General features: G+C 50.0%; 1 protein-coding gene across 1 annotated transcript in view; it reads left to right on the top strand.

The window, feature by feature from the left end:
* Positions 1-2793, top strand: part of LOC133341733 (leucine-rich repeat-containing protein 15-like) — a 35123-nt gene extending 32330 nt beyond the window's left edge. Inside the window, exons 6-7 of the mRNA XM_061550392.1 lie at positions 1363-1487; positions 2480-2793. Of these exons, the coding sequence (XP_061406376.1) occupies positions 1363-1487; positions 2480-2793 (439 nt within the window). The remainder of the gene's footprint in view (positions 1-1362; positions 1488-2479) is intronic.
* Positions 2794-22222: the final 19429 nt, after the last annotated feature.

Below are 22222 nucleotides of genomic sequence, written 5' to 3'. Positions count from 1 at the left end.
ACGGTCTGGAGCATTTGGTTGCGTATGGGAGTAGGGTACTGTCCTATGTGGAGCAGCGATACTGCGTGATGCACCGTGAGTTGCTGGCTATCGTTCACTTCGTCCAGCAGTACTGTCCCTACCTCTATGGAAGGAAGTTTAAGGTATGCTCAAATCACGCGGCTCTCCAGTATGCGCTACGAGCCGTCCGGCCAGCTCTCCCAACATAGTCACTTCCGTGTCCTCGTCTCGGAGGCCGCTTTCCTATCTTACAGTTAAATGCTAATTTCTCACATTAACGTCACTAGCCCCGGCCACTTCTTTATGACCCTTGGGCTACACCCATTTCAAAAGGTTTAAAACAGTCTGCCTCAGCAGCAGACCATGCTTTTCCACCTGATGACGGACGCATGTGTTGCGCCCGAAACGTCGTGATTTATTTTATTATTTTATTTTATACCTACGTGACTTTACCGAAAGAACCACAGAGTATGGATTCCTGCAGTCACGAAAGCTTCAAATCAAGATTGACCAGGTACTTATTTGAGGCTGAGCCAGGCAATTTCAGGGCTGCACTTAAATCTGTTAATCTGTATCTGCTCGCTGGAGAGATTGACAACTTACCCGGGGAGTTGAGCGTCGCCTGCACTGAGCGCTTTGACCGAGTTCAGCTCGAGCCGCCTGTATACAGCACACCGATGGAAAGAGCAAGCCAATCTAACGGCAAGGCTCTTAAACTAGTTTAGGTCCAGATCGAAGTGAGTCAGTGTCGGCAACTTCCCTGCGCCTGCGGGCCACGCCGTTAATTTGTTATCACCCATTAATAGCTACCGTAGACTCACCAGCCAGGGCAGGTGCTGTATTCATTCGGTCTGATTGTGTTCCTGAAGTCACAGCCTTAGTAGACTCCACGACGCCTTCTGGATCTTTACAAATTATTTGTTGATACTGCCCTAGCCTCGGTACATGAGCACAGATAACAATACAAACTCAACACAGACACACAGGCTGCCAAAATGGGAAATATATAAAAGGTGACAATTTCAGGCGATGGCCCTTCTTCATGTCTCGTAAATGCACGTTCCTGTAACGTTTCATAGATGTTTTGCCCTTTAAGGCAGTGCTATTGATGAATGTATAGAATTGTTTGTGGATTCTCATGTCATTTTCGGCCCTGTATACAGACGCGTGCAGCGTGTAACTATTCACTTTGTGTTTGAACGGAGACGCTTGCGTTAACGCACACGGAAAGAGGCACCGTGAATTCTATACACGTAAAATTTACATCCAGCGGTCACTTACATGCAGGGCACGGAATGGTTTGACACGCTTATAATGACAACGTAATTGCGCCAGTGTTCTGTGAAGGGTCATGATGATTTCTGATCGCCTGGTGAATCTGCAGCATCTGTATCTGGAGAGAAACCAGCTTTCGGCTCTACCCGTTGGGCTGTTTGACAAACTGACCCAGCTCACTTATCTGGGTCTGCACATCAATCAGCTGAAGAGCGTTCCCAGGGAAGCGTTAGACTAACGGAGCCAGCGCTGCCAGGAACGGTCTCTGCTTTGTCACTGGGCCCCGGAAGAGAGACAACGCTCGTCATGAGTTAGAATGAAGTGTGTAAAGCTCCCGCGTTGTTGACATACACAGTCACCATCACCAACAGCGTCGTCGTGATGCCCTCTCGCGCTATAAGTTATTATGCAGTGTCACTGAACATCAGTGAAGATTAAATGAGTCAATCGTGTGAATAATGAGAGCTGATATTCATCGTTTACATAAACTCGTGCATGCTGTGCGGATTTCTGTTTAGCAACAAACGCAAGAATAACAACCACACAACAACAAAGACAAAGATACCCGTATAGCCTTTACATAATGTTGGGGTAAGTGCTGCAAAAAACAAAATAATAATAACCACACAACAACAAGCACCACAGATCAACGCAATACAAAAAAATACAATGACGAAACAAATCTACACAACAACACCACAGTACAACAACAACAACAACCACACGAAACTATTGTACAAATAGCACCAACAACATGACACCCTCCTCACACAGGAATTGGCCACACTTTCTGCTGTAGCAGCATCCTCCTGAGTCTCGGGACTCGATGAGGCCTCCCATAGACAGGCGAATGACGGAATTAATTCCACTGATCGAGTAAAAATTGTTCCAGAGGGAATGCGAGGCGAGCGCTGAACACCGTGCGGGTCGCTGTACTGCACCGCACAGACAGTGGGCACGGCATGGAGCAAACTGTCGAGATGTGAGGTGAACACGACGCCGCTAATGCGACCTAGCGACCCGTGTTGAACTCCACTGCCGTGTGAAGAGCGACGCTTCCTTGTAGAGGCTGCTCTACAGCAAGAGGCAGAGGCTGCGGATCTGAAATTATTGCTCAGTGATGAACTCACAGCTCTCCCCGCTGGGGTGTTTGACAGTTTAACGCAACTGACTTATCTCAACCTTCATACCAACCAGCTGACAGCTCTACCCGAGCGGGTGTTTGACCGACTGGTCAATCTGCAACAGCTGTATTTGTATCGGAACCGACTGTCGTCCATACCCGCCGATATGTTTGACAAACTGACGAATCTGAAGGAACTTAAGCTCTACAGCAACCAATTGACGGTTCTACCCGAGGGACTGTTTAACCGCCTCATGAATATAGATGTTCTGGATTTGTGCTGCAACAAATTCACACAGCTGCCCACTGGCATTGACAAACTCACCAAGCTGAAGCTGTTGGCTCTGCACGGAAACCAGCTGAAGAGCATCCCTGGCACAAAGCATGACTGTTGAGCATGGAATCAGCTGCTGCTGACGATCTAAATGCTCGTGCTGATGATGAATGATGACACTGATGATGATTTAGAAAGCTTTTCCAGGTAGTAACCTCCTGATTACACCAGCCCACAGGGAATTATTTAGTCCGTCCGTCATGCAGGGAGGAGCTGGGTGGGGAGGGTGGGGAGGGACTGAGTGGGGAGGGTGGGGAAGGGCTGGGTGGGGGAGGGTGGTGCCTTTAACACGTTCCTTCGGAGTGGGCAGGTAGGAACTTGGTTGGACAGCGCATTCGTGCACGACAGACAAATATGCAGGACAGACAGACAAATAATCCCTGGTGGGCAGTGTGGAACCTGTTGGTCTTACCTGTACAAAAGATAACTTGACTTGAGGTAGCCAGGCAGCCAGCCAGGTAGCCAGCCCCCTTAACTATCGGCCCCTCCCCCTTTCTTTAGGCCCTTCCCCTTACCCCCCTCCCTTAGGCCCCTCCCCTGACCCCCACTCCCTCAGGCCCCTCCGCTGACCCTCCTTCCCTTAGGCCCTTCCCCTGACCACCCCCCTTCCCTTAGGCCCTTCCCCTGACCACCCCCCCCCCCATATCCTTAGGCCCCTCCTCTAACCCCCCTTCCTTAGAACCCTCCCCTGACCCTCCTCCCTTAGGCACCTCTCCTGACCCTCCTCCCTTAGGCACCTCCCCTCTCCGTACCCGGCAGTAGGTCTCCACCAATCAAAGAGCTGTTTATATTATATATATATTTATGCACGACAGACAGTCAGACAGACAAAACATCCCTGGTGGGCAGTGTGGAACATTGTTCCTACCTGTAAAAAACACCGTATTACAACGCTGTGTGCAAAAAATCCCAGTATGATGCAAGTCAAACAATAACAACCATAAGACAATTTAGATTAAAGTTATCAGGCCATCTCCGCACTTCCGCAAGAAACATGGCTTAACCATATGTTTTCGAATCACCAAAATAAAGCTATTAAAACACATGTAACAACAGTAATCATAGGAACTGAGATTCAAATTTAACAATAAACAATATACATGTTCGACCAAACTAGCAGCCATATCGAGCAGTGGCTAGACAAAGGACTTTGAATTATTAATTTGATATTTTTTTGAACAACACCAATTCGCTCACAAGCTTGATGCTGTGAAAAAAATTTAACCAATGTTCTTTGGAGTTGTATTCACATTCCTTCTGCAAAATTCTTTCCGAAACAGCAGTGAGCTTGTCTGAGGTTGCTGCCCAGTGAGGAACTCGCGTTTCTTCCCACTGGGGTGTTTGACAAACTGACCCAGCTCACTTATCTGTCTCTGGGAAATAACCAGCTGAAGGGCGTTCCCAGGGGCGCGTTTCATAAACTGAGACAGCACTTCATCATGGGATCTCCTATGCCAGTACCAAAATATACTAATAGGGGTTTTCCCCTTTTTTTGGCAACAAAACTGATACCTTTTGCAAGGAATCATGCTTACATTAACCACAATACCTGCAGTCAAATGCAAACAAAAAACAATAATCGGATAATTTATGCATTGTATTTGAAACTGATTGGTCCACACCAGAGACAGCTTTCTTTGGAGCCTAGTCTCAAATGGTGTTCGACCAGATGACGCCAAAAGGCGCACAGTTCAAAGACAACGCAATACCAGAGTAATGAGAGCTCGGGGTGAGCAGCTACATCATGGGATCTCCTTTGCCAGTACAAAAATATACTAATAGGGTTTTTCCCCTTTTTTCTGGCAACAAAACTGAGACAGCACTGTAGGGATGGAGATGATGCTTGGCACGAGCAGCGTTCAGTTTATAAATCTACTGCGTTATTGAAATCCACAGTCATCGTCGTCAGGTTAGTCTGCAGTGTAACCGAACATTAGTGAAGATTAAAGGAGTGAATCGTGTGAACAATGAGAGCTGATGTTGATCGTTTACAGAAACTTGCATGTGCTGTGCGGGTTTCTGTTTAGTAACAAACGTAAGAATAACAACCACACAACAACAAAGACAAAGATCCCCGTATAGCCTTAACATAATGTTGGGGTAAGTGCTGCAAAAAACAAAATAATAATAACCACACAACAACAAGCACCACAGATCAACGCAATACAAAAAAATACAATGACGAAACAAATCTACACAACAACACCACAGTACAACAACAACAACAACCACACGAAACTATTGTACAAACAGCACCAACAACATGACACCCTCCTCACACAGGAATTGGCCACACTTTCTGCTGTAGCAGCATCCTCCTGAGTCTCGGGACTCGATGAGGCCTCCCATAGACAGGCGAATGACGGAATTAATTCCACTGATCGAGTAAAAATGTTCCAGAGGGAATGCGAGGCGAGCGCTGAACACCGTGCGGGTCGCTGTACTGCACCGCACAGACAGTGGGCACGGCATGGAGCGAACTGTCGAGATGTGAGGTGAACACGACGCCGCTAACGCGACCTAGCGACCCGTGTTGAACTCCACTGTCGTGTGAAGAGCGACGCTTCCTTGTAGAGGCTGCTCTACAGCAAGAGGCAGAGGCTGCGGACCTGAAATTCTTGCTCAGTGATGAACTCACAGCTCTCCCCGCTGGGGTGTTTGACAGTTTAACGCAACTGACTTATCTCGGCCTTTATACCAACCAGCTGACAGCTCTACCCGAGGGGGTGTTTGACCGACTGGTCAATCTGCAACAGCTGTATTTGTATCGGAACCGACTGTCGTCCATACCCGCCGAAATGTTCGACAAACTGACGAATCTGAAGGAACTTAAGCTCTACAGCAACCAACTGACGGTTCTACCCGAGGGACTGTTTAACCGCCTCATGAATATAGATGTTCTGGATTTGTGCTGCAACAAATTCACACAGCTGCCCACTGGCATTGACAAACTCACCAAGCTGAAGCTGTTGGCTCTGCACGGAAACCAGCTGAAGAGCGTCTCTGACACAAAGCATGACTGTTGAGCATGGAATCAGCTGCTGCTGACGATCTAAATGCTCGTGCTGATGATGAATGATGACACTGATGATGATTTAGAAAGCTTTTACTGGTAGTAACCTCCTGAATACACCAGCCCACAGGGAATAATTTTGTCCGTCCGTCGTGCAGGGAGGAGCTGGGTGGGGAGGGTGGGGTTTGGTGGGGAGGGGAAGGTGGGGAGAGACTGAGTGGGGAGGGTGGGGAGGGGCTGGGTGGGGGAGGGTGGTGCCCTTAACACGTTCCTTCGGAGTGGGCAGGTAGGAACTTGGTTGGACAGCGCATTCGTGCACGACAGACAAATATGCAGGACAGACAGACAAATAATCCCTGGTGGGCAGTGTGGAACCTGTTGTTCCTACCTGTATAAAAGATAACTTGACTTGATGTAGCCAGGCAGCCAGCCAGGTAGCCAGCCCCCTTAACAATCGGCCCCTCCCCCTTGCTTAGGCCCCTCCCCTTACCCCCCCTCCCTTAGGCCCCTCCCCTGACCCTCACTCCCTCAGGACCCTCCACTGACCCTCCCTCCCTTAGGCCCCTCCCCTGACCCCCCCCCCTCCCTTAGGCCCTTCCCCTGACCACCCCCCCATATCCTTAGGCCCCTCCTCTAACCCCTCTTCCCTTAGGCTCCTCCCCTGACCCCCCCTTCCTTAGGCCCCTCCCCTGACCCTCCTCCCTTAGGCACCTCCCCTCTCCGTACCCGGAAGTAGGTCTCCACCAATCAAAGAGCTGTCTATATTATATATATATTTATGCACGACAGACAGTCAGACAGACAAAAAATCCCTGGTGGGCAGTGTGGAACATTGTTCCTACCTGTAAAAAACACTGTATTACAACGCTGTGTGCAAAAAATCCCAGTATGATGCAAGTCAAACAATAACAACCATAAGACAATTTAGATTAAAGTTATCAGGCCAACTCCGCACTTCCGCAAGAAACATGGCTTAACCATGTTTTCGAATCACCAAAATAAAGCTATTAAAAAACATGTAACAACAGTAATCATAGGAACTGAGATTCAAATTTAACAATAAACAATGTACATGTTCGACCAAACTAGCAGCCATATCAAGCAGTGGCTAGACAAAGGACTTTGAATTATTCATTTTATATTTTTTTGAACAACACCAATTCGCTCACAAGCTTGATGCTGTGAAAAAAATGTAACCAATGTTCTTTGGAGTTGTATTTACATTCCTTCTGCAAAATTCTTTCCGAAACAGCAGTGAGCTTGTCTGAGGTTGCTGCCCAGTGAGGAACTCGCGTTTCTTCCCACTGGGGTGTTTGACAAACTGACCCAGCTCACTTATCTGTCTCTGGGAAATAACCAGCTGAAGGGCGTTCCCAGGGGCGCGTTTCATAAACTGAGACAGCACTTCATCATGGGATCTCCTATGCCAGTACCAAAATATACTAATAGGGTTTTTCCCCTTTTTTTGGCAACAAAACTGATACCTTTTGCAAGGAATCATGCTTACATTAACCACAATACCTGCAGTCAAATGCAAACAAAAAACAATACTCTGATAATTTATGCATTGTCTTTGAAACTGATTGGTCCACACCAGAGACAGCTTTCTTTGGAGCCTAGTCTCATATGGTGTTCGACCAGATGACGCCAAAATCGCACAGTTCAAAGACAACGCAATACCAGAGTAATGAGAGCTCGGGGTGAGCAGTTACATCATGGGATCTTCTTTGCCAGTACCAAAATATACTAATAGGGTTTTTCCCCTTTTTTCTGGCAACAAAACTGAGACAGCACTGTAGGGATGGAGATGATGCTTGGCACGAGCAGCGTTCAGTTTATAAATCTATTGCGTTATTGAAATCCACAGTCATCGTCGTCAGGTTAGTCTGCAGTGTAACCGAACATTAGTGAAGATTAAAGGAGTGAATCGTGTGAACAAAGAGAGCTGATGTTGATCGTTTACAGAAACTTGCATGTGCTGTGCGGGTTTCTGTTTAGTAACAAACGTAAGAATAACAACCACACAACAACAAAGACAAAGATCCCCGTATATCCTTGACAGAATGTTGGGGTAAGTGCTGTTAGCTAGTACCTATGAAGGCCGGCACGGCACACGAGGGGGTGGGTGGCCAACAATACGCTCGGCCGCCTTTGTCTCCCTAGTAACGATGTTTATACATCGCACCAGGTACTCATTTGGCCTAGGGGAGGCCCAGGACCGGTTCAGATAATCGTCAATGGTATTGGCCGTGATCAGGAATCGAACCCGGTTCGCCAGGTTCGTAGGGCAGCGCGCTAACCGCGACACTACTGATCGAGTAAAAATGTTCAAGAGGGAATGCGAGGCGAGCTCTGAACACCGTGAGGGTCTTCTTGGTTCTTTCGGTAAAGTCACGTAGAAGGGAAATAATAAAATAATAATAAAATATAATAACGAAACGTCGTGAGAATTATTTTATTATGTTTTATTTTTATTATTTTATTATTTCCCTTCTACGTGACTTTACCGAAAGAACCAAGAAGATGAATCCCTGCAGTCACGAAAGCTTTAAATCGAAATTTAACCGTGCGGGTCGTTGTACAGCACCGCACAGACAGTGGGCTCGGCATGGAGCGAGGTGCCGATATGTGAGGTGAACACGACGCCGCTAACGCGACCTAGCGACCCGTGTTGGACTCCACTGCCGTGTGAAGAGCGACGCTCTCGTGTAGAGGCTGCTCTACAGCAATAAGCGGAGGCTGCTGATCTGCGATTTGTACTCAGCGATCAACTCACAGCTCTCCCCGCTGGGGTGTTTCGATCAGTAGAATTAATTCCGGCATTCGCCTGTCCATGGGAGTCTCCAGATTCTGTCTTCAGTCGGATGCTTCTACAATGGGATGTGTGGCCAAGTCCTGTTTGAGTAAACGTTTGAGTTGTTGGTGCTGTTTGGGTAGTTGTTGTTTTGCTATCTGACCACCCCCTCGTCTACCGTGCTGGTCTTCATAGGTGCTCGCTCACATCATTTGCCCCAAAAGGTTGATGAGACTATATGGGGGATCTTTTTTGTTGTAATTATTTGATCTGATTGCTGAACAAATACAGAATCTGCGTGGTGGTGGGGATTCCCGCAGGCACAGACGCGAGGCTTCTGCTCTGGCAGTCCACAGTTGTCCCTGAGCACGAACACTGCGAGGGACGGGCGACGGTTTGGAGGCGGCTCACAACGGCCTCCCCTTGCACGCGAGCGGCGTCACGTGTGCCCCAACATTTACACGAGTTGCCTCTTACTGAAGATGTCCCTGCAAAACCTTCTTCACAAAACATTCATAGTGCTTAGTACATTTAGAAATCACTTGTCTTAATGTATTGTTTCGGAGTTGTGTTGTTATATCTATTTGCTTCTTTATTTTAATTAATGTAATTGGTTTGGATCATAAGTGTAATTATTAATTTATGTATCCCTTGAAAATATGCTCGCCATGATCATCTCACTACTGGATGAAGGTCTCTGCAATCCGTAGTCACGACCATGCGATGTTTTAATCCACTTCGCACCTGCACACGAGCCGCTGTCATTACTCCATCTCCGTGGTGGACGTTCTTTAGGGCGCGTTTCCTCCCTTGCCTGCCACCTAGCAATTGTTATCGACCATGGTCAATGTGCATTGGCCATAGTGGATTATTCCATCATCCCTTCTCGTTCCGGAGCCTGGCCAAGCCTGCTTACTTTTATCTGTTTGATGTAACTTGCTAAAGTGTATATTCTCTGATCCAAGTGTTTTTCTGTCTCTCAATGTCATTCCAAGCATGTAACTCGGAGTGCTTCTGTGCGCACTTCTTATGTGCTTCTGAACCATCTGCTATTGGAGGTGGTTCACACGGATCAACATGTCTAGTTGTAGACACATTGGAATGTTACGTTTCATTGTGAAGTTCAGATTTACATAGGCACTCCAACCTGCTCTCGTTTGTATTGTTTTATTTGCATTGTTTTAGTCTCATTTCAGGTGATGCTAAAACCTTGATTACGGAAACAATGTTTTAGCAAATAACACCTTGTTATGAATTTCGTTTTAAAGCTTTCGTGACTGCAGGGAATCGTCTTCTTGGTTCTTTCGGTAAAGTCACGTAGAAGGGAAATAATAAAATAATAATAAAACATAATAACGAAACGTCGTGATAATTATTTTGTTTTATTTTAATTAATTTATTATTTCCCTTCTACGTGACTTTACCGAAAGAACCAAGAAGATGAATCCCTGCAGTCACGAAAGCTTTAAATCGAAAGTTAACCGTGCGGGTCGCTGTACTGCACCGCACAGACAGTGGGCTCGGCATGGAGCGAGGTGCCGAGATGTGAGGTGAATACGACGCCGCTAACGCGACCTAGCGACCCGTGTTGGACTCCACTGCCGTGTGAAGAGCGACGCTCTCTTGTAGAGGCTGCTCTACAGCAAGAGGCGGAGGCTGCTGATCTGCGATTTGTTCTCAGCGATCAACTGGGAGTCCCCAGATTCTGTCTTCAGTAGGATACTACTACAATGGGATGTGGAACCAAGTCCTTTTTGAGTAAAGTTTTGCGTTGTTGGTCCTGTTTGGGTGGTTGTTGTTTTGTGTGGTTGCTCTTGTTCTGATGTGCTGTGGTGTTGTGTGCTTGTTTTGTCACGTCGTTGTTTTTGTTGTGTTGCGTTGTGTGGATGTTGTGGTGATTTTTTAAATGTTATCTTGTTGCTGCTGCCTTAACGAACCCCGCACAGCACGCGTGAGTTTCGATAAACGCTCAAAACCACCTCTAATTATTCACACAATTCACTCCATGCAATGTCCACTAATGCACGAAGACAGACGCTCACCTCACTGCTCAGTGACACTGCATACTAACTCGTTGCGCAAGAGGGCACCGTGACGACTCATGATAGTGACGATGACTGTGAATGTCAATAACGCGGTAGCTTTATAAACCTAACGCTACTCGTGCCGAGCGTCGTCTCTATCCCGGTGCCAGCGATGAAGCAGAGACCGTTCCTGGCAGTGCCGGCCCAGTTTGTCAAAATTGAAAGCTTAAACATCGGTTTGACTTTCATGGGAAAAACTCATCGCAGGGTGCATGGCAGAGTTGAACCACGAGTTTGTGAGACATCCTGCAAAAAATAATAAAAACAATTCTACTTTGAGACTTCAAAATGGCTTATTCGTCTCATCATATGGCGCTACGACCTTGAAATAAATTGGACAGACGAAACTATCCCTTTTTTCCGTGTCACACGCACAGTTTATGGAAAACAGGCAGCGAGCCTCACTCATCGTTCAAAGGGACATTTAGCGACACTCCTGCAACACGGTAGCCCACGGTACACCCGAACAAAATCGCTATCCTCAGGGGTGTAACGATTCACTCTACTCCCCCACCCTCCACTCCCCGACAAAAATAGTGTCCCGGAAATAAAATGTTTAATTGCCTCGGCGTTTTTGTATTATTTGGTACCCCGGTGTACCACCATGAGGATAAAGTGCGCCCGTGGGAATGCTCTTCAGCTGGTTGATTTGCAGTTCCAGTTTTGTCAGTTGAGTCAGACGGTCAAACAGCCCAGCGGGAAGAGACGCGAGTTCCTCATTGCGCAGAAACCTCAGACACTCGCTGTCCACTTTCATGGAGACTCGAGCAGAGTGAATGTAAATACGACTACAAACAGCGTTGGTTGCATTTTACTCACCGATCAAGCTTGTGAGCGGATTGGTGTTGTTCGAAACATCAAATGAATAATTCAAAGCCCTTCGTCTACCCACTGCTGCTCTGATTTCAAATGTGGTGATCGTTACACTGATATTGGGTGACAAGGTTGGAACCTCATCTTTACTGTTATTGCAATATTTTGGCACTGTAGTCTGCAAGGCGGTTTATGGAAATTCCACACTCCTATGCCGGGAACCAGTACATTTAATGTCGATTCATGACTGGCTACCATCAGTTTTGAATAAATGAACCCGGCATGGGCCTCCCCTCTGTTTACTCAGCCTTAAGTGAGTACCTGGCACGGTGAGTAAGCATCAGCACAGGAGATACAACGCGTGCCTGAGAGAAAGAGGGATTGTGTTTTAAACGAGAAGGATTCCGTGACAGTCCTTCTTGGCTGAATCATCACTGTTATGAACCATCACTGATACAACCGATTGCAAGCCGCACCGATGTCCGTTGTGTCTACTGCTCAACTGATTGATTCCACGCTCTGCTGAGTGAGGGGGCAGATGCCATCTCACGTGAAGCTGTGCACGAGTGACTTGCATTGCGGTGTGAACAGAATTCAGTCCGAAGCAATCGCGCATTAGCCAGCTCAAGAGCATTCCCAGGGGCGCCTTTGACAACCTCAAGAGCCTCACTCACATCTGGCTGCACGACAACCCCTGGGACTGTGCCCTGCGCTGAGCGCTCAGCCTCCTCGCCTCTCCATCAGCTTCCTCGCCTCTCTCAACCTCTCGTGGTGATGAATGATAAAGTAGCCTACACAATCGTTTCATTATGAACATATGTATAACGTTGTGATTTTTTTAAATTGCTAAAGTGAGAGATAAGGCGATGAGTAGTGGGCCCAGTGGTTAGCGTACTGCGCTCTGAACACGGTGACCTGGATTTTATCGTCAGCCACGGCGAACATCAGAAGCGAGTAATGATCATCACCACTTCAGCAGAGCCATTCGGTCAAACCCGCTACAACCGAAGCAGTGCTTGTGCCAGGCTAGGTGCACACACACATCTATTTATATAAAACACAATGAAAAAAGCTAAATAATCTCCCTGCAATGCTCTTCAATTGGTTTAAGTCCAAACCCAAGTGAGTCATTTGGGGGTTTAGTTGACCTCGGGGAGGTACAGGATTTATTCAGATAATCGTCGCTGGTGTTGGCTGTGAGTGGGAATCCATATCGGGTCGTCGTGTTTGTCGTGCAGTGCGCTAACCGCTACACTCCCGATCCCCATTAAACAATTGTACTTCAGCTATATTCATGTCATGTTACTGTCCGGTAATATTTACGTTGAAACTGGTACAATGAACAGTGCACCACCTTGTGCTTGAGAATAGCCCTGGAAAGGACGTCAATTAACATCTTTAAGCCTCTTATTCTCACTCAGTGGCGCACATTCCCACAAGCCCTGTCAAGTGGGTTACTCGCGTGCAAATCAAAGAACAGATGCAGTTATTCAAGCGAGAAGGAGCCACATCAAGTGGAATCTCAAGTGTAACATGATTAGATTGGATTAAAATTTACGGGGTTGTTTGTGTGTGCACTCATTGGTGACTGTGCTGAGCCCATCAGCTCAATCCTTATCACGATGTCTCCTCACTTCTCCTCATCTCTTAAGGATTATCTACGTGTGTGTCGACTTCTCTTGCTAATTGTGCCTTTTCACCACTGCCAATGCGGTATCAGCAAACAATGGGCGGACCGTGATCTCAATTCACAACGAGCTGCAGACCCTTGCCGAACACGCTGCGATCATCTGGGGGTTGAATTCGCTTTCACAACCAGCGCGTGGTCGTTACAAAAGCAAGAGCCTCGCAGATGATCGTCCTGGCCGCGACGTTAACTTCGCCCGGTAATGGTGCCACCTAAAGAAGCGACCTCAATTCACTGTCGTAGGGATATGTCTGTTGAACCAATATCTATCCACGATCATAGCAACATGCGTTCACTTCCATACGTATGTTTGCTAAAGCGAATTAATTTCACTTCGATCGACATATTTGACATAAATCTTCAGGCGTTGAATTGACCTTGATTCACATTCTTTGAAATTCATATAGTGGATCGATCTCCAGTCCCAAGGATAGAGACAAGAAAGCTAAAGCGATTTCAGTTCATCTTTTGACAATTCACTTTATAAAGCCACAACTATTTCGTAACACGAATTCCGCGAAAACATTGTTTTTGCATCTTGTATATCTATTCTACGTAATGATTCACTATTACAGTGACTTTAGTAGTAGCCTCAGGTTCTCGCGTCTCCACCTGTGCCGTCAGACTGTCAAACACCCTGGGCTCGAGCTTGGTGATCTGATTTCTGTACCAAGTCAGAATCTGCACATTGGTGGGGATTCCGGCAGGCACAGACGCGAGGCTTCTCTCATGGCAGTGCACAGTTGTCCCTGAGCACGAACACTGCGAGGGACGGGCGACGGTTTAGAGGCGGCTCACAACGGCCTCGCCTTCTACGCGAGCGGCGTCGCCTGTGGTCCAACATTTACACGAGTTGCCTCTTCCTGAATATATCCGTCAAAAAGTTTAACCGAAATACTTTTAAGCGTGCATAATTTGAACATATATATCCTGTTAACACCGATCGCTTAGGATATGTGTTTAAATTTGCTTTGAATTTACATCTCTAGTTAAATTATTTGTAAATGTATTGGATCATTAATGAATGTATTTACCAGCTCTCCCTTGGGAATAGAGATATACATTACAATAGGCTCTTATCTACTTCGTATGAAAAGTATATTCATCAATACGTAGATATATACTCATCAAGATCCATAATCAATCCACTGCAAGCCGTATCCATCTGCCATAGGAGGTGGTTTTCCCTGGTCAAACACTCTCTTCTGACGCCGCATTAGAATGTTAATTTTCATTGTGAAATTTAACATTACAAAAACACTGCAACCTGCTCTCATCGGATCGTTTTCCTTGTATCGCTTTATTTTCCTTGTTGCTCTTGCTAAAACGTCGAAAACAGAAACAACTATCTGGCAAACAAAGCGTGTTATAAATCATATTATACAATGAATTGCCCCAAGAATGTCATTGTAAACCGCATCATTGTCGGTTGTTAGATGATTCATAATCAAGCTATATTTTCATATATGTACATATTTAGTAAACTGAACACCAACGTACTGTACAACAAGTGTGATGATCAAAATTAAATAATTGTTGGAGGAACGCAACTTGAAAACGCAGCAGAATATCCAATTTTGGGATATTATTGAGATCAGATCGAGATCCAACTACAGGTAAAGTTTATCAATTTGGAGTGCGTTTAAAAATATTCGGACTCTTAATCTCAGGGCTCCATTTTTTCTACCACCATTACAAGTGTAATAAAAGACTTCGTCAGGCACTGCTGGTCTCTGTTGGTCTTTTATTTAGTTTCCTCCTCACACTCCGGTGGTCCTGACCGCAGACCAGCATCTCCTCGCGCGCGCCCCGCACGCGATCCACCTCAAGCTCCTCCGCTCTTCCCTTCCTCGCACCCCGCTGGTCCTGACAGCGGACCAGCGTCTCCTCGCGCGCGCCCACACGCGCTCCTCCAACAGCTCCTCCGCTCCCCCACTCCGCACACCGCTGGCCGACGGCGTGCCGAAGATCCTTCAGCCACGTGGCCGATGGAGAGGATCCCCTCTGGCCACCCAACGTGGCTCAGCCTCTTTACTCCCGCAACTGACCCCGATCCCTTCCGGGCTCCCACCTATATCCTCTTTATCACGTGACTCTGACTCCTCCCCTTCTGGATCGTCAGATCCGGCCTTCCCAAACTGCACTGCTGGCTCCACCCCCATTCACCTCGCTTACAATTGGACCCGAGGTGAACGGCGGCCCCTACCACACGCCCCCCATACTGGGCTCCGCCCCCCAATACCCCGGGCCATGTGATTGGGCCAGAGCCCAGCAGCAAACCTCGTTTACGCTCGCATTACATGACCCCCCCCGATGTAAAAACCAACCGTCCCGGCTGAAACAAGATAAAATAATGCGAGCGACGGCAACACATTCAGGAACGAGTGCGGGTCACCGGCCCATCCTTCACGAGAGGCGGCGCCCTCGAAGGTCGCAGTCCCGTTCCCCAGAGAGGTCCGTAATCGGGGCCCCCTGCAACTACAACGGCGGCGGGGTTGGAGGGGCAGTGGGGCCAGGTGTCCCCGTCGCCGTGGTAGGCCCACCCGATGCAGGGATCCATCTGTCTGGCAGAATCACCGCCGGGCCGTCTACAGGAGGCACGACAGGTGCGCTTGCAGGTTGAACAGGCAAGGGCAGTGGCGCATCGGACGCGACAGACACCGGAAAGGCAACGTTAGGAGATGACGCATCGACCCGCGGGGAAACGTAGGGTTTCAATCGGGACGTGTGAACGTACCAACATCGCGACCCGACCCGGACGCGTGCGGACTGTGTGCTAGGGACCTCAATCAGCACAACCGGCCCTTGCCAGGGTTTGTGCAACTTAGGGGAGGTCCCCACCAGCACCTGTGGGCAGTGGAGCCAGGTCATGTCCCCCACTCGCCAAGGGGACCCACGATAAGAGCGCCGGGCGCACCGTTTGTTCTGGGCCTGGGTCTTGGCCGTAGCCAATCGGGCCGCCTCCCGTGCCTCCGCCACGTGCCGAACGGATTCGCGAATATACTCGGGGAGGGGTTTAACAGGACCCTTCGCCCACGTGTCAAGTTGCACCTCCACAGGCGGCACATTCTCGCGACCGTACATCAAAAAGAAAGGTGAGTACCCCGTCGACGCATGTGGTGCCATCCGGTAAGCGGAGAGCACACACGGGATATGCAAATCTCAATCGGCCTGCTTCTCACTAACCGTATGACAGAGCATGGACGACAGGGTCCAGTTCAACCGTTCAACCATCCCATCAGTTTGTGGATGGTAGGGAGAGGTCCGAACTTTCTTAGTTTCCAGTACGTCGCACACATCCCGCAATAGGTTTGAAGAAAAATTTAGCCCTTGGTCCGTAAGCAGCCTTTCCGGCGCCCCCTTGTCCATCACGTACCCGAACAGGAACGTCTCCGTGATAGACGACGCCGACTGGTCGGGCAAAGGCCAAGCCATTGGGCATCGGGAAAGATATTCGACCCCGACCAGCAAAAATTTGTTTCCCTGAGCGGACTGGGGAAAGGGCCCCAGAATATACAACGCCACCAACTCGTTAACCCGCGTCACTTGAATCGACTGCACTGGGGGAACATACGGTTGTTTGGGCGGCTTCCGCCGGGCACAGTCGGAGCACGCCCGAATATGCCCGACGACGTCAGTCGTCATGCCGTGCCAAAAATAATCACGTTGCAACGTCAACAAGGTTTTCTGCACCCCGAGATGTAACAACTTCTCAGCGTGCAGAATCCGAATCAATTCGTATCGCAACGACGATGGCACAACAAGGCGCCAGCGATCCTGCAAGCCCTCCCTCCACATCAACAAGCCGTCACGGAGAGTTGCTCTCGACATCCCATCAGACGACGAATATCCCTTCGACTTCGCAGCCTGACTCCGCAAGGCCCCAAGCGAGTCATTGAGCAATTGCTCACGAACCCACACGGAACACGGGAAATTCAAAACCCCGTCGGCCGGTTCCAGACACGTGGAAGCCGCGGGCATCTCCACAGCGGACACGACAGGCCGCGGGGGCTGTGGAACCCACGTGCACCTATTCGTGCCAGAGGCACAGGCGCAGGTGGATCCCTGCGGCAATCGGGAGAGCGCGTCCGCATGAGCGTGACGCGAGCCCTTACGGTATTGAACATCAAATGAGAACTCTTGCAAAGTTTCCAGCCATCGTGCCAGCTGGCCAGATGGCTGGTCAACTTTCAGGGAATATTGCAAAGCCGCATGGTTCGTGCGCACAATGAATTTGCGGCCATACAAATACGGCCGGTATTGATGGACAAAATGCACAATAGCCAACAATTCCCGCCGGGTGACGCAATAGCGGGTCTCCGCCAGAGAGAGTACGTGGCTCCCGTAAGCCACAACGCGCTTGACGCCACCCTTAAACTGCGATAGGATGGCGCCAATACCTGTGTGACTAGCGTCGGTATCCAAAATAAAAGGCAGAGCGAAATCAGGGTAATCCAGCATCGGCGCTGACGCCAAGCGATCGCTTAGGCCGTGAAACGCCGCCTCCTCCACCGGCCCCCATCTGAACCTCTGGTTCTTTTTCATAAGAAGGTGCAGCGGCCTAGCGATCGTAGCAAAATTTGGAACGAATCTACGGTAATAGGAAGCGAACCCGACAAATCGACGTACGTCTCCCACCTTGGCCGGAGACGGCCAGTCCCGAACGCACACCATTTAGTCCGGGTCCGTGGCCACACTGACAATGTGACCCAAATAGCACATGGAGCGTTGCAAAAGGTGACAATTCTTGGGTTTAAATTTCAAATTGGCGGAACGCACCCTAGCAAAAACAGCATCCAATCTCTGAAGATGCTCCTCAAACGTGCCGCTGAAAACAATAACGTCGTCCAAATAAATCAGGCACGTGTTCCACTGCAGGTCGGTCAACACGAGTTCCATCAACCTCTGGAACGTAGCAGGGGCGGCGTTCAAACCCATGGGGAGACAATTAAACTGAAACAGGCCCTGCGGCATACGGAAAGCTGTCTTTTCCCTCGACAATTCGTCCAGGTGGAGCTGCCAAAACCCTGAAGAGAGGTCAAGAGTCGAAAAAATTTCACCCAGACAAGGCATCGAGGAAATCATCCATACGCGGCAGGGGGTAAGCGTCTGCAACCGACACTTTGTTTAACCTCCGAAAATCAACACAAAATCGCAGGCTACCATCCTTTTTCTTTTCCAGGACCACCGGAGCGCCCCATGGGCTGTTGGATGGAGAGATAATGTCGGCAGCCAGCATATCATCTACTGCGCCGCGGACATGATCCCTCTCTGCTGGGCTCAACCGAAGCATCCCCGGTATCAATGTGATGGGAGAGCAAAGAGGTGCGTCCCAGATTGAAATGATCTTTGCTAAAGACGTTAGAATATTTGGACAGCAGCGCGTGAAGCGCGGACCGCTGGTACGTAGTCAGGGACGCGTTTTCCTGACACAACCCGGTGATCCATCGATCATCCTGCAACGTCAAGGCCGAAACCCCAGCCACGAGGCCCTGGTGACCCGGATCATCATGGACCGTGAAGGCGGTCGTGGCATGGGCCAGGACCATACCGGCCGGCACCACAACATTGTCCGCGCCTCCGTTTAACACGGAGGCTGACCCGGGCGAACAATCGTCCGGGCTGCGACCAGCGCCAGGCCACCCGTAACAGCATTGGACGGTGACAATAACACACCCGCCGCCCCCTCAACCCCAGGCATGGGCTTCCGATAGCGCAGCGGAATGAGCATCTGCGAGCCTGGCGGAATGTCGACCGAAACGTCGGACAGCGCCTGAACCTGGAGGTCCGGGGTGGACCGGCCCCACGGCGATGGCAAATAGAAAATCTTCCAGCCCGCGGGTAACTCAATACAACCCTGATCGACTCTTATCTGAATCGGCATCTTCGCCAGGAAATCGGTCCCCAATAAGCAAGGCACAGCGAGGGACCTGGAGATCAACATCGTCCCCGAAGCCGACACATCCCCAACAGAAATGCGTGCCTCCACCTGACTCACGATGCCCATACTCCCCCCGTTAGCAGCAACACATGAATCGAAAACTGGTCGTACCTGCGACGGCGGAATGGATAGGAGATGGAATATAACGTCCGAGATAATAGTGGCGGACGCGCCCGAATCGACCAAAATCCGCACGTCAATCCCCTGTATCGAGCCTGGCACGGTCGAAGACCCAGTAGCGGCTGTGACCACCCTGAGAGCCAGTTTCTGCCACTGTGTCATCATCCGACGCGGATCCCTTAGAGTCCCCTCGTTAGAACAGGCCCCCGGAACACACTCCGACGGTGATGAATGAGATGACAGGCCTTGCCGGGTGTCTGATGCGTACCGACTTGCCTGACACGGTTGACCCTCCGACGTCCCTGGTCGGGGATTCCGGGCAAAGAGGTGGACGAGGGCGACTCAGGCAGTCACACGCGAAATGTCCAAGATGTCCCCAGCGGTAACACGCCAAGTCGGCCCGCTGCCTGGCTCCCCCGGCGTCCCAGCGATCCATCGATGAGGGCCCCGAGCGTAACACCGCTCCCCCTCGAGGAACCCACTGGGCCGCCGCCGCAGTGAGATCGCCAGGCCCCCTCTCGTCCGGGACGAAGACGGCCTTTGATGGTGTCCAACCGACGGCGTCTCCCTCCATGGTCGGACCCCCCGTCCAGGCGGCCATTTGCGCCCAACGGCGCAAGTTGAACTGCGCGTCGAGGCACTTGGCAGCCAACCGGGAGGTCAGCTGCTCGTGGCCACACATGGGCAGCGGAATGCCCAGGTCCTTGGACAGCTCCAACATCTTACCCAGTATCAAGGGTTCCAACAAGTCGGGCTCGGTCTCGGGATACGCGACCGTGGCCAGCTTAACCACAGCGCCTCGGAAGGCCACAGGTGATTCCTCCGGCACCCGTTGTCTCTGGATAAATCTACGGTGTGCGTCGTCCGGAGGCTCGAATGCTTCCGCCATCTCGTCGAAGGCCCCTTTCAGCGTCGCCTTCTTCGCAGCCACGATGGAGCGGAAAAATTTCAAGGACTTGTCGTCCAGGAGCGTCGGCAGAACCTCCAAGGCCTCCGCATCCGTCCGCTTGGCGGATCCGACAGCCGACTCAAAACGCCAAGCGAATGCGCTCCAATCCCCTCCGCCTGTAAATTCTTCAATAGTCACTGCGAGTCCCCGAGCTGCTGTCATCTGAAGCGGGCGCCCCACGTGGCGGTGACAAGATGGCGGCTTCCCGCCATTCAGTCGTAGCCGCGCGAAGATGGCGTGCGTCCTGCCGCGTGTCGGGAAAGGCAGGAAGCCTCGCAAAGGCCGCAATGGCGGATGGCTCAGCCCCACCCGAAGTTTGCCCCCGTAGAGGCCGGACGCGTGGCTGTCCCTACCTCGTCGCTGGCGCGACCAGGGTGACCAAATCCAGCAAAACGGCCCGTAGCGAATCAATTTGCTCCACCACGAGCCACCAGCCATCCTCGACGCCTTTCGACGCAGATGGCCCAGCCGCCGCGACGATATCTTGTATTCCTGTTGTGTCGCTCGCTGCCGCTTCGCCCGCGCCCTCCGTGGTCGGGACCGCCACCGCCAGAGGAAGGTCCTCTTCATCCACTGAAGAAGGCATAGGTAGATTCTTCTTCTTGAGATGTTTTGACATCTCGAAGCACTTCTGACCCCAATGTAATAAAAGACTTCGTCAGGCACTGCTGGTCTCCGTTGGTCTTTTATTTAGTTTCCTCTTCGCACCCCGCTGGTCCTGACCGCGGACCAGCGTCTCCTCGCGCACTTCCCCGCACGCGCTCCCTCATCGGCTCCTCTCCTCGCGCGCACCCCGCACGCGCTCCCCCTAGAGCTCCTCTGCTCTTCCTCGCAACACGCTGGTCCTGACAGCGGACCAACGTCTCCTCACGCGCTCCCATGTGCGCTCCTCCAACAGCTCCTCCGCTCCCCCACTCCACACACCGCTGGCCGACGGCGTGTCGAAGATCCTTCAGCCACGTGGCCGATGGCGCGGATCCCCTCTGGCCACCCAACGTGGCTCAGCCTCTTTACTCCCGCAACTGACCCCGATCCTTTCCGGGCTCCCACCTATATCCTCTTGACCACGTGACCCTGACTCCTCCCCTTCCAGATCGTCAGATCCGGCCTTCTCATACTGCACTGCTGGCTCCACCCCCATTCACCTCGCTTACAATTGGTCCCGAGGTGAACGGCGGCTCCTCCCACACGCCCCCCATACTGGGCTCCGCCCCCCAATACCCTGGGTCATGTGATTGGGCCAGAGAACAGCAGCAAACCCCGTTTACGCTCGCATTACACAAGTGTCAATTCGTGGATACTGCTCGCCATGAGGTATCGATAAGAAATATGAAGCGACAGAGAAGATGGATTGACTTTATCCAACCATAAAAAGTTACTGCGTGAGAAACACGAATATTGTTTAAATACTTCCGTTTGTTAAAGAGCTGTCGAGCTCCCCCCACCCCCTCAATTTTATTTCCCGCCCCACCTCCACCCATGTCAATACCCTAGAGGGTTATCCGAGTTACGGAAGTAGACACCGGTGGGCTAAAGAAGTGAATTATTTTGTCCTTTGAAAAACGTGACACATTTTTTACTGTTTGGCCATGTCGGGTGGTGGAGGGTTACGACACATTTATAAACAACGCAATCTGACCCAAAAACCTATATAATGAATAATATTGGTCGCGAAAGCTTACGTGTTAAATTGATGTAAGGTTTAATGAAACACATGGCATAGACAGGTGGTTCAAAATATAAAACGTTGGTAACAATAATTGCACTTCGCATTGTATCTATACTGCTGTCAATTCCATACATGCCCTCTGTGTGTACTTGCATCGTTTGTTTCATTAAAATAATTTTGGCAAAAAAGGCTTTCGACCGTGTGCACGGGTAGTTTATTCTCACCACCTAGGGTTTACCAGACAAGATAATAGATCTTGTAAATAGATGTTTTGCAATGACAGTCAATCTTCGGTGCAATATGAAAGACAAACGTGTGAATTGGTTCCATATTGTCAGACAACTATATGCTGAAGCAATTAAAACAAGTGAAGAGTGCAGTAACTTCATCAGCGTAGTGCAGGTACATCAGCATTGATGT

The sequence above is a fragment of the Lethenteron reissneri genome, chromosome 2, assembly GCF_015708825.2.
Source record: "Lethenteron reissneri isolate LAM-NWPU_2019-01 chromosome 2, ASM1570882v1, whole genome shotgun sequence".
Classification (NCBI taxonomy): Eukaryota; Metazoa; Chordata; class Hyperoartia; order Petromyzontiformes; family Petromyzontidae; genus Lethenteron; species Lethenteron reissneri.
This window is presented reverse-complemented; position numbering and strand designations above follow the sequence as displayed.